General features: G+C 33.5%; 1 protein-coding gene across 1 annotated transcript in view; it reads right to left on the reverse strand.

Moving 5' to 3' along the window:
* Window positions 1-13934, reverse strand: part of VPS50 (VPS50 subunit of EARP/GARPII complex) — a 109767-nt gene that overhangs the window by 16633 nt on the left and 79200 nt on the right. The window contains exons 21-22 of the mRNA XM_012779642.3: window positions 6313-6434; window positions 1659-1739 (exon numbers count right to left, since the gene is read on the reverse strand). Of these exons, the coding sequence (XP_012635096.1) occupies window positions 1659-1739; window positions 6313-6434 (203 nt within the window). The remainder of the gene's footprint in view (window positions 1-1658; window positions 1740-6312; window positions 6435-13934) is intronic.

Below are 13934 nucleotides of genomic sequence, written 5' to 3' on the forward strand. Positions count from 1 at the left end.
GTTAACATCTTTTATACCACAATGATTCCATTTTGCCTTTTACAGTTTTAAGATACATAAAAATTAGAAAATATAGAAGATACATATGAAAAAATTATCAAAAAAACTGTGAGATTTTTAATTGACGTACAGAAGAAATATAAAGAAAAATATAATACTTCCATCTAGTTGGTTCCAATTTGATCAGGCTATAAATTATTTCAAATAGCCAAAGAATATACTGACTAGCAAGAAATCAATGTTCTCTGCCAATGTAGATGCAAATTAACGAACTGATGGAAATTAAAATACCAGCTTAAAAAAACCTGAGATCAAGATCTAGTAAATGACAAATATATTTTCTAAAATAATAAACTGATGCTTATCAATATGAGTAAATTCAACAGGTAAAGTGCTATGAATATATTTTTTAAAATGTGCTAGATAAAAAGACCTCCAAATGATAAGGGAGAAGGACACCAGTTGTTTCCTCTTCCCAAACAGCACTCATCTGAGAGATTAGTTAGCACATGCCTCTCTCACTTTATTCACATTTCTGCTCAAATATCCCCATCCCATCACTGTTTGCTTCATTTTCATCTTAGCACTCATCAGTATCTGATACTATATTACACATTTGTTTATTAGTCTCTCTGTTCCAATAAAATACAAGTTCTAAGAAGACAGGAAGTATCTCTTCTGTGCACTGATGAACTCCTAGCACTATAAAATGCCTGGCATATAACAACTGTTTCAATAAATATTTCTTTAAGAGAATGAATGACTTCATGGCCTTATAAAAACATTAATAACAAAAGTATGCATATAATATAGAACTTCTGAAAAAAGAGGAAAAGGATTGTTTGGGGTCAGTTGAAGGAAAAAAGGAAAATTCAGACAAATTTAGGGTTAACGTAGATGCAGAGCAACATTCTGAACAACATAAATTTCTGGCTACAATGACCAACCACAGGAAAAAAGTTTTTTTCTTATTTTAAATGCTTATGATAGTTTAAACACTACAATAGGTTAGCCTTGTGCTGCTACCTATGTTTATAAGATGCATTTCATCATGTGATACAACAGTCAAGAACCAAGATGCCCTACTACGCAGCAAACTAAAACCTAAACTTTCTCCTTGAATTTCAAGGCCATTTATAAAGTAAAACAAAATTTTTTTTTTGGTACTACTTTATAAAGTAGTACCAAAGAAAACACTCTGTGCAACCTAATTCTTCAGCATGTACCAGGGACCCAATCACATGATCTGCCAAACTTTGGGTCAGGCCTGCTCCTACCTCAAGGTCTTTATTCAGCCTCTGTATCTTAATTTGAATACTCTTTTTTCTTTCCCACTAATCCCATGTCTGGTCTTTGAAGTGCAACATAAAGTCTCACTTCCTCCTTGAGTCATTCTCTGACATTAAATTTTCACATAAACCTTTCTCTTCTTTGAACTTGTGCTAGACATATAGCCAATATCATATTCTTTCACATTTACCAGTTTTCTCTCTGAGCAGAATATAAGCAAGCTCTGTTTTACTTCCTACATGCACTTAGTATAATACTAACAACTCAGGTACTCAATATACATATAGACACACATTTACATGTATTTGATTGGAAGGCTGATTTCTATTTTAGATAACCCAAAATAATTGGTTCCACTCATTACTTACCAGATCAATAAGGCTTTCTTGTATTCTATTTAGAGTTGTTCTTAGTCTACTACTACTAAGGCCAAGTCCTGTTGATTCCAACTGAAAAAGTAAAAACAAAGGCTTCTTATATCACTGTGTAGATAATCTTGCACATGTTATATCTTCAAATCAACCAAGGTATTTGATTAGTTTTAACTCAGATACTTAGCCTTCACAGGTTTCCAAATTGTGTTTAAAAATTCCAACATTATTAAGTGAAGAAGTCAAATATTAGCTCTCAAGGGAACTAAAGAACATTTATTTACTTGTGTGCATTTACAGGTCACACTAACATCTACCAATCTTATGAATTATCAGGAGAGAGTTTACTAGAATTTCTTTCCAACAAGTTATTTGTAGTTACAAAACCTAAGATTTTAGATATTTAAAGATAGTACACTCTGTTACATTAAGGTATGCTGTGTTGTGTTTATGTAGAAGCATAACAATGTAAAGTGTTGCTAATTTATTTTTCTTACACAAATTGAGTCAACCTAAACCCTCATTCAAAAAACTCAATGAAATTTCCTATCAGTCTTAGTAAACATTTCACAGTATAGAACTCTATTCACTACAACAAAGCCAAAGCATTTACAAAAACCTTCACATAAGAGCATAAATTTCAGAAAATGAAAAATGAAATGACTAAATTTCATTTAGTGTGAGTGAAAAAGTTCTAGCATTTCCCTTTGGTTTTTTATTATTGTCACTACTAGAACTTCTATTTCTCTGCTGAGATGTTCATTCATTTAAAATGTTTCATTTTACTTCACTGAAGACAGTTATCATAGCCCATTTAAAATTCTTATCCCTTCGTTCCAGTATCTTAGAGTCAGACTTGATTGATTTGGTTCTATGTATGTTGGCTATCGTCAGATTATATCATCAATTTGATTATGGAGATTCTGGATCCTGTTAGTTTTGCCCCATAAATACCGTTTCCTTTATTCTGAGTATGCAAGTTTCTTAGCTGGGCCTGAACTATAAGCTGTCTCTTGTGCAACAGCTTTGGTCTCTGTTCAGATCACTTTTCTTTGACTGGGCTGCAGTCAGTCTGTTCCACATAATCATGGTTCACGGATTAGTCAGAGATATGAGTAGGCTGGATTTGGGGATTCCCCTCTCTAGCTCTGTCCCTTCGGAGCTTCACTCCACTCTTTTCAGGGTCTATAGTTTCCTGACACTACCTTTCTGGTTCCACAGACCATAAAGACCACAGGTTTCCCCATGCTTGCCTCCACTTGTGAGCTGTGTGGATTGCACTTAACCCTGGGATAAAAGCCAGGGGGATGACATTTATTTTTATAGCTCCCCTTTTCCCACCTGCAGACTAGCATGAATTCCTCACTGGAGTCTATCTGCTTCCTCTATTTATTCTCCAGTACCTTCAAATAGTTGACTTTCGTATAACATGCAGATTTTATAGTAGTTTTTTGCAGGGAATGTCATTCAGTAAGGTGCTAGTGACTGTGGGAGGTAAATCATTTATTAAAAGCTTAGATATCAAATTATGACTCTTTATAAACAATTATATTAATGAAAGGTAACCTTAAGTGAAGCTTACAAATAGTTGTCAAGAACCCTCATAAGATCTTCTTGGATAACAAATAATTAGAACATTGATTCATGTGCTGTAAGCATCTAGTAGTGCTTTCTACTTTGGTAAGCTACAGAATGGTCTTTGCAAAAGAATGTGAACAGGAAAGGCCAAGGAAAACATAACTCGAGAGTCGAATAATGGAAAGCTGGGGTAAGCCAAGATAAGGCAATCTTATGAGTAACATTATTAGAATTCAATGGATTAGATATAAAATAGAGCATGATGTAGTCACTTATAACCAGTTCTGTGAAGAGCAGGAGCTTCTGGAAGAATTACTATCAAACAGGAGGAATCTTTTGGACTAATGCATACAGTGTGTGCCACCCAATGATTTCTAGTAGCCAGAACCCCTGAGAAAAAGATGCTTATACTTCCATAAGGAGCATCCTAAATTCACCCACACAGTCCCTTTCTTCTGGAAGAGAAGCAAGTGTAACCATATACCTTGTTTTTCCATTCTACCCACTATCCAATTCCCCCTTTCCTGCTAGCATCTGAGACTCAAGTTAACAGGACAATTTGGAGTATTTATTTTTAAGCATATGGAAATTTCTAGGATTTCTAATGGACCTGAGGAGGAAATCAAAAGCTATGTCTTCAATCTTATATGCATGCATATAACTATACTTTATACCTAACTATACTTTGCTAACTTTCTCAGATTCTAGTGAACTCCACTGTACTATTTGTTTATTTACATATTTTCTTATTGCAAAAGGAACTTAAAGTAGCTATTAAGAAGAATATAACTTTGCAAGGTAAAAAAAATGTATACAAAAATTAAGCAAAGCAAAATATGTGTAGAAAAGTAAGATGAAGTGTTAATTTTTATAAATTTTTACAGAAAGTTCCTTTCAAAGAGATTCAAAGTCTTTGCTTTAAATAGTGTTTCTCTCAATTTTGCAGAATTAAATATAGTAGGGTCTAAACTATAAATTATTTTATTTGAAGATATGCATATTTTTAGTATTCACATTGCAGCTAAAAGTTAGTATTACTAAATATAATCTAATAATAGAAAAAGTCATTCTTAAAAACTGTAAGAGGAATAGGAAATGTTGTACTTACTCATATACACTCATATGCACATTTTATATTGGTTTATATAAAAAATGTTTCTAATACAATATATGGGTAGACATCTAGGTAAAGGATAGAAAACTTTATAACTGATAGCTAACTGTTTCAATATAATTTAAATAACTTTCAGTCTTACAGAAGTGACAATGCTTTAAATATAAAATATAAGACTAATGTGTTCTTTAAAACATAAGAGATCTTTAATAAAATATGCGACATATTTTACAACAAGCACCTAACTATACTTTGCTAATTCTCAGGTTCTCTACTGTAAACAAATCTGTATCATTATGTAATCAGCTGGGAAGTCATGCCCACAACCATTTAGTTACAAAAAGTTCCAGAAGAATCCTATTTTAACACATCTTAGCAATAATATACTCCAGAACTCTTCTGCCCAATATGATAGTCACTAGTCACATGTGGCTACTTATATTTAAAGATAAAGTAACTAAAATTAAATGCAATTATTGTAAGACTTCAGTTCCTGGCTGGGCATGGTGGCTCATGCCTGTAATCCTAGCACCCTGGGAGGCTGAGGCGGGTGGGAGGATTGCTCAAGGACAAGAGTTTGAAACCAGCATGAGCAAGAGTGAGACCCTGTCTGTACTAAAAAAATAGAAAGAAATTAATTGCCAACTAAAAATATATAGAAAAAATAGCCAGGTATGGTGGCGCAGGCCTGTAGTCTCAGCTACTCGGGAGGCTGAGGCAATAGGATCACCTGAGCCCAGGAGTCTGACTGAGGTTGCTGTGAGCTAGGCTAACACCACGGCACTCTAGCCAGTGCAACAAAGTGAGACTCTGTCTCAAAAAAAAAAAAAGAATTCAGTTCCTAAATCACATTAGTCACATTTCAAGTGCTCAAAAGCCGCATGTGGCTAGTGGCTACCACACTGGACAGTGCAAATATGCATTTCCATTATTGTGACATCTCTTGGACAGCACTGGTCTAGAAGCACAGTATGAAAGACAATGTAAGGATCATCTAGAAGACTGAAAGATTTTAACAATTAACTAAAACTCTACAATGTCTTCATTCATATTTATTTAGTGAATTTCCAAATTCAGAATGATAAATTAGAACATATTTTATATCAACATAAATTCTGTAGCAACATACTGATTATATTAGAATTTGTTCAAGGAATATTTTTCAGAATTAAGGACAGAGGAAATTCAGGTCCTATATTAAAAGATCATGTCTTTGACATACTTATGATCACAGCAAGGATATGAATAGTTATACGATAAATATAGTTATACTTTAAATTTATGTTTTTAAAAAGGTATGAAATATACTATAAGAAAAGTTAGTACTGTGATATTTTCATAGGACCCAGCAGTATGCTTTACACAGAAAACTGTCAAACATCTAGGCAAACCACATTATAATTCTCAAATATCAGACTAAAGTTCCCTGCCTAATATGTTATTCTCTATTAAGAGTAGAAAAAGATAAATTCAATAAGAGCTTTTGAAACACAAGAAGGAGGTGTAGTACACATTTATTTGGTGGCACGCAGATGGTTCAGTTAAAAGATTTTCAATTTCTTTAATAAATATTTGTCATTATCTTCTCAATGTATTAGTGACTGCTAAGGTTATTAGCCAGTATTTAAAATGTCTCATTTGCTGTGTAGTAATTATATGTGGGGCCATATTTAAATAAAGCAACTTGCACATTTTTCATTGCCAAAGTATGTCAAGGTTAGAAACAGATGTTGCACTTTTTCTGCCAAAAATCTGAATAATATGTAATATGTTTATTATATCAAAACTTAAAATATAAATAAGGCAATTAGGCAAAAAGCTGATACCAATAATTTTGCATTGATGGATAATTCTTAAAATAAAGTGTAATTTATACAGAGAGAATAAAAAGCTTTACTTGACATTTAAAATATACATAAATTTTAAAAGAAACAGATTTTCCTCCAAAGGTTGACTTACTGAATCATTCCGACCAAAAAAGGTATATATTGCATACAAGTAGTAATCAAATAGCTGAGACATGAAATGGATAACATCAAAGGCAATTGGCTTAAGAATGTTCATCATCTGCATATATTTCCCTGAAAAGAAAAAAAAATAAAAATTAAGTAGAACAGAATTAAAATCTGTTACTCTACAATTATAAAAATAAAATTAAAATACTATATTAAAATGTTTAAATAAAATGAAATATTGCATTCCTCAGTCACACTAAAAGTCACACAGCACAGATTCTAAACAGTTCTATCACATGTGAAAGTTCTATTGGACAGCACTGATTTAAATGATACCTCCAATGATATTTTCCTCTTATATATTTTACTATTTGTCAAATTTTTATGGAACTGCTACACTCTTCTACAAATGACACTGTACAAACACAACATAGTTCCTCTTTTCTAGAAAATTCCATTTAAAATAATTTCTTCAAAAATGTTTACGTTTAATAAAGTAAAATACAACATATTTGAGAAAAATAATTTTTATAAGCTTATACACACATAGAAAAAGCAAGAGGAAAAAAGGACACATAGAAGGTACTATTCATTCCCCCGTGAAATCTTGTGTCAGAGGCCAAGAACATTTCTTTACCACTACACATCACTCAAGAGCTCAATACCTTCAAAGTGCAAAGAACATATCCTTATTATTCCTTCCTTTGGGAGATGCCAATATTCTATTCTCTTTTCTCTAAACATATAATCAGATAAAGTCACGGAAAAAAATGTAAAAGCCAAAATTTTTTCATTTACAAACTTGCTAATGTATTTGAAGGGTTTGTGAGAGGGGGACTGAATCAGATGACAGATAACTACAAGTCCTGAATTCCATTTTTTTAAATGGGAAATAATAGGGAAAGAAGCATATTTATTAAAAATGCTCTATACCTTATTCTGCAGAAGAAAGATGTTAAAATAGGCCATTTGCTTAATTTCCAAATGAGCAAGTAATTCATGTGCTGGGTCTACTTCATGTAACTGCTAGAAATTTTAAATTGGTACTATTAAAGACACCACGACTCAAGAGAAAACACATTAATTGCAGTACAAGAAATGACAAACTTACTCTAATGGAAATGGTTACTATCAAAACCATTTCTTTATGTAAGGATTCAGTAAATCTGTCTTAATTTAGTGAGAGATGATTTTAAATAAAAACCAGATGGTCAGGAAGAGAAATAACAAAGTAAAAAAAACCATTCAGTTCAGATTCTATTCTTATTCCTATTTACAAGTCTTTTGTTTCAGAATCATCTTTCACAATTACTTCATACATTCAAACTTTTTTCTGAAAATCATATTTGAAAAATATTTAAAATATATGCTTCTAAAAATTCTGGATCATCATGCAGGTACTTTGTTACAAAACATAGCATTATTTAAGCTATAACTGTTAACACAAAATAACGTGCCACTGTGAAGAAAAAAATGGAAAAATAGTGTATTACATCAATTAGTAAAAGAAAAAAGATGATTAAGCAGAATGAGGCAGAATGTAAAATAAGTGGAGTGATATGCATCTAGAATACAAAGTCCACTCCATTTCTAATAAGATTAACCATTTTTTCATATACTTAATCTTGACAACGTATATAAAAATAAATTATTAATAGGTAAAGTCTATTTTAGATATATAGTCAGAAGGAAAAAAAATTCCTCACCACTCTGAAAAAAAATTTTAAACATAAAGATATCCATTCATTTGTTCATCCAATAAATACTTTTTGAAGGCTTACTATGTTCTTAGCCTTGTGTTAAAGCACAAGAAATTGCACAGAGTCCCTGCTCCTGCATCTTAAAAGGTCATACATGGAAGACAGCAATCAAAAAGCAGGTTGTCAGAATATTACAGTACATATGAGACAGGACTCTGTCTTTCCAGTTCAAGAGGGCAAAACAGGCAGAGAGTAGGTCTCTGGAGGCCTGAAGATGCTATGTACCTCCTCAGCCTCTAGTGAATTAAAATAGGATTGTACAATGAATTAAGACCCTATCTACGAAGAAAAGAGGGTAAAAAGGCAATGGCAGGTGGGTTTGAACAAAAGAAAATGAAAAATCTCAAAAATTTTCTAGACCAAGCATTGGCAAACCTTTCCTTGTAAAGGACCAAATAGTAGATAGTTTAGGCTTTGCATATCATACAATGTCACAACTATTCAGCTCTGCTGGTCTCTGTTTCCACTGCTCAACTATGCCACTGTAGCACAAAAGCAGCCACGGATAATGCGTAAATAAATGAGCATGACTATTCCAATAAAACTTGATTTACAAAAACAGGAAGCTAGACTGATTTGGCCTGCAGGCTATAGTTTGCCAACTCTTGGTCTAGAAATGTTTTGACATTTCTCATCTCAAAACAAATGACATCTCAAAACATCTGTTCTAGATGACAGACAGTGGATGGGAATAGGTTGATGGAAAAACATAAGGAAGCCAATAAACCCTAGGAGGGCCACAAAGAGGATGGAAGCTATTCAGTAGGGCAGTAATTGCTGAGACTCAAGCTGCTACAGCCAAAGTGAGAAATGCAGCTCAAAAAAGATGAAAATGGAGGTCCACACATGGGACAAACTGTATCAGTCTACATGCCTCCTTACCACTATTCCTCTCTCCAGCAGTTAGAGGTACAGGCTGCCAAAATTTACAACTCCTCCCCTCCACATAAACAAAAAAAAAAATAAATAAAAATAAAACCAGCATAATTCCTCTCTAAAAGTATATAAACAAAGTGAAAAGAAAATTGAGCAAAAAAACTTTAAAAAGTAATAAATTAAGAAAGCTAAGGCTTGTACCTTATTCTGAAATTTTGGGGATCCATCCCCATAAGGTAAAAGCTACCAGTAAATCCACCCAACCCTGTCCTATTCCACGTAGTAATAAGAATTCCTACTGATGAGAAAGAACCAGCTCAAACACAGTTCTAATTACTCAGAAGCAACTCAGAATAGCTATGTAGGCCTTTTATTTTAAATATGAATAGATAATAAAAAATCACCAGACATATGAGGAAAACTTAGAGTGTGAAAGTAAAAAGCTGATCCTAGAGGATACAGAATAATTTGGGCTAAAAAAGAAAAATGTAATATTATGTAAAATCATATAACAGGAGAGTGTGGACAAAAACCAGAATTGAAAGTGCTCTTAAATGTAAAAATATGATTTTTAAAAATATAAAATTAAATTTAAAAAATGGGAAAAATGAAGTCTCCCAAAAGGTACAAGCAAAAAGATAAAAATATGGAAAACATTAGAGGAAAATATGAGACATAAAGGACCAACTTAAGAGACTAAACACTTGAATAAGGGAAAAATCAAAAGAAAAAAAAAAGAATAGAGAAAATACAAAGCTGGAAATTATCAAAGAAATACTAGTATCAGTCATAGCTGAGAAACATAAGACCCTTCAGATTGAAAGAGTTCACGAAGTATCAAATACACTTAATGAAAAATCATACCTATATACATCAACATAGAATTATGGAACATAAAGGAAAAAAATACTAAAAGGTTTCAGTGAGAGAGAGACAGACAGACACACACACAAAACACAGAAAGAGAGAAATTCACCTGCAAGAGAAATGAACGCTAAAAGTTTCAAAGTTCCAAAGAAAATAATGTTTAATCTACACCTCTATTCACCGCTAAATTGTCATTCAAGTAAAAGAGCAGAATAAAGACATTTTCATACTGACATGAATTCAAAACATTTACTTCTCATCACCCTTTCTCAGGAAATAACTGGAATAGAAACAGACCAAGAAATTGCCTCCACACTGCTGGAAGTGCTTTTCATCACAAGCTCTTCCTTAATATTTAATGTGTTACTGTGAGAAGTACTACCTTGATAAAAACATAAACGCAAGGCTCTGAAGTTAGCCTGCCTAGTTTTAAAAATGTGATCAGTGGTTCAAGATGTGGTTCAGAGGATGCTCTATCTCTTCCACCTCCCAGAGTTCCCCACGGAGAGGGCACAGTGAGAGCATGCTTTGGGAACACTGAAGGTTATCTAATACAGCACAGATGACCAGGAAAGTCATCTCTTCCAAACTTATCAACTGCAAGAGCTTCCTATTCCTACCTCCAAGCTACAGTATATCCTTTCTGATCTGTGAATAACTAAATTTGTTAGGAATGAGAGTTAATGTTCTTGATTTCCTCCAATGGCTGTGAAGCATGAAAGTTAAGAGCTTACTGGCTCTGGGATAAGACAGCCTGGGTTCGTCTATGTAACAGATGTGTGATACAAGGCAAGTTATTTATCTCTCTGAGCTTCAGTTATTTGATATGTAAAACGGATATTGTGAAGAATTCATGAAAAAATGCATATGAAACATTTACACAGCATGTGATAGGTGCTTACGCAGCACATATACACAACTAAGAAATCTTACCTGTTACTGTTACTTTAAGGTAATTATAACTATGACGAATACAGTGGGAGAAGTATTAGGATGTTACATCTAACCTGATGAGATGAGAGAAAGCTTCACAGGAGAAGCACTGTTTAAATTCTCTCATCCCAAATGTAGACCAGGGGGGAAGAAACACAAAGAGGGATTGGGGGGAAAAAAAAAACCAAAACAACCAAGTAGCAGCATGGACAAGAACTAGAAACAAGAGAACAAACAGTGGGCCTGCCTTAGCCAACTCCTCTGTGGGAGCAGTATGGTTGCCACATGAAAGCTGGCCCAGGAGAATAGAGGGTTTCATCAATCAGATATCCACACCTCCTGGGTAGAGGAAGGGATACAGAAATGCTGGAAATATGGAAGGAAGTTTCTCTCACTGTGGATTATGACAAGAGAAGAAAAAGGGTTTCTCCAATATTCAAGATTTTAAAAATTAAGGTTTGTCAGTCCAACATATACTAGACAATTACAAAAGCAAAATGCACTTGGCAGGGTGCTATATAAAGCTGCTACAAAAATGACTCGGACTCTATTCTCATCTGTAGGAATTTACAATCTGATGGGACAAGAGCAAGAACAGAATCTAAGTTGGAAGAATGTTCATTATTCTTATTACAATACACTAATTCGAGAAATCATCAATGGAGATAAATAGAATATAAAGGCATAAAAGCATATATAAAAAGGCAAACTGGAAACTCTATAAATGAGGCATAAAGGAAAGGAAAAGGAAGTTAGTTCAGCTTGAACAGTTTAGAGTTTAGAAAAAGATATTGAACAATGAAGTGAAGGCCAGAGTAAAAAATTAATGGGACCACTAATTAAATGCTTGGGTATCAGTTTTTATTCTGTTGTCTGGATATTGTATCTTAGCCCACAAAATCTCCCATGTCATTTCTTGTCACATGTACTGAGCAATGGTGGTTCTAGAATTATCCTCTCAAAATATATCATGCTGTACATACAGCTAGCAACTCAGAAAATACTTCTAAAGTGTTTATAATATAAATTCATGTAAATAATATATGAATAATATATTGTCATCTCATTAATGTATTATAGTATATAACAATATCATTAATATAGAAATATTGACATGTAATCTAAAGAATGAAAAATGTTTTTCTTAAACATATACAAAAATATTATCTGTTAAAAGTTAACTTTTAATTTAATTATTTTAAAACATGTTTTAAAATTTTAAAACACACAAAAAAGGTATTGTGATACTTATATAAAATTGCACTTATGATTTCACTGTATCTGAAACAAGGATATTTTGAAAACAATTGTATGATTACTTATATTCATAAAAAGTAAAAGAAACTACTACTTGAATTACCTATTATACAATCAAGAATTTTCCTGTTATTTAAATATACATATTTAATATGTATATCCTATTTTTAAATATACTATTGTTTTACATTTTAATTAGGAAAACACAGGAAGGAATCAATGGTTCTCAAAGTTTTCCTGGATCAGTGGCATCAATATTACCTGGAAACTTGTTAAAGATGCACATTCTCAGGTTACATCCCAGAATCACCAAATTAGATATTCTGGGGATGGAGCCCAGCAATCTATGTTTTAACAAGTTCTCTAGGTGATTATTATGCATGCTAAAATTTTAGAATTAATGGTTCAGATGACCATAAAAGACCGATAAAGCATGGTCCTTCTTTCTTCTTGACAGGCCCCCATCCCTTGGTTCTCAAGACCTCCTCTTTGCCTAGTTTTTCTCCTGCCTCTCTACCATTCATTCATGACCTCCTTCACTGGCTGCTCTTGCTGTCTGCCCCTCCAATATAACCATGTCCATTATTGTTTCCTAGGTTTCTGTGCTCAGCTTTCTTGTGTTTCTGTGCTTATGTGTACCATGGGGGTGGAACGGTGACAGAGCTTCTATCTGATTCTCAATGAGCTTAAAAGGTTAAGGGCCTCTCCCAAGACAAAACTCATCCACTACCACGGTTTTAAGTACATTTTATACCAATAACTCAAATTCTGAATTCTGAACATGTTTTTTTCTCCTGACCTCCACATCCATCCATTCAACCACCTAAAGACTATTTCTACTTAATTGTACCATAGGTACTTCCATATGTCCAAAATCTAACCTACCATCAGCTCTCCAAACTTGGTCTTAATCTCATCCTTTTTTTTCTATTTGTGTCAATCTAACTGTTCAATCACATAAATCTAAAATTTAAGTGATCCCTTGTAACTAATTCACCAATCCTGGCCATTGTATTTCTAAAATCTCTTAAATCTGTCTTCTTCTACCTATCACAATGACCACTGCTTTATGCAGGCCCAAGTTACCATCACCTCTTGCACAGGAGACTTCAACAATCTGCCATCTAGTCTTTGACCTTCCTCAGCTTTTCCTTACCCCAAGTCAGTCTATTTTTCACACTGCGGCCAGAGTAATCTTTTTTCTAAAAAAACCAATCTGCTGGAGTCTCTCCCTTGTTTAAAATCTTTAACCCTTAATCAGCTCATGTCTAAGCTCCAAAGGACATTCTATGAGCTCCTTTGAAATTTTGTTCTTGCCCACCTTTCTTGCCATATCTCCACTGCTTCCACCTCCAGCCCTCATCATTTTTCACATGCCAACAAACTAAATTGCTGTGGTTCTCTGAATACATTGTCTTGCATATGTTGTTCTTTCTATCCAGAATGCCTTTATCAACTTCTTCATTTATGAGCACCTATTCATCTTTCAAACTCAACTAGGGTGTCAGCCTCTCACCTGCTAACCAAAAAGGAAAGTTAATCATCCTTTTCCTCTGCCTCTTTTCTGCTTATTTACACTCACAACACCACATTGTTGTAAATTTTTTCTTTTGTATGTTATTTTCTATGTTATCCTCCTTAAGTACAAAGACTATGTCTTCTTCATGACTGTTATCTCAAATAGCTAGCAGAGTGCCTGAAACAAAGTAGCAGCTTAAGACAAACAAAAAAAAAATCTGTTGGATTGAAAATGAATGAATGTAATACACAAGGCAGAAAAAGAAATAGTTTCCTTAGAGTAGAAATTAAAACATATCATTTCCTTATTATAGAAAAATGAGCAGTGAGGCAAGGTGCAGTGGTTCACACCTGTAATCCTAGCACTTTGGGAAGCCAAGGTGGAGGATCACTTGAGGCCAGGAGTTCGAGAATT

Source organism: Microcebus murinus, chromosome 9 (assembly GCF_040939455.1).
Source record: "Microcebus murinus isolate Inina chromosome 9, M.murinus_Inina_mat1.0, whole genome shotgun sequence".
In the NCBI taxonomy this organism is placed as follows: Eukaryota; Metazoa; Chordata; class Mammalia; order Primates; family Cheirogaleidae; genus Microcebus; species Microcebus murinus.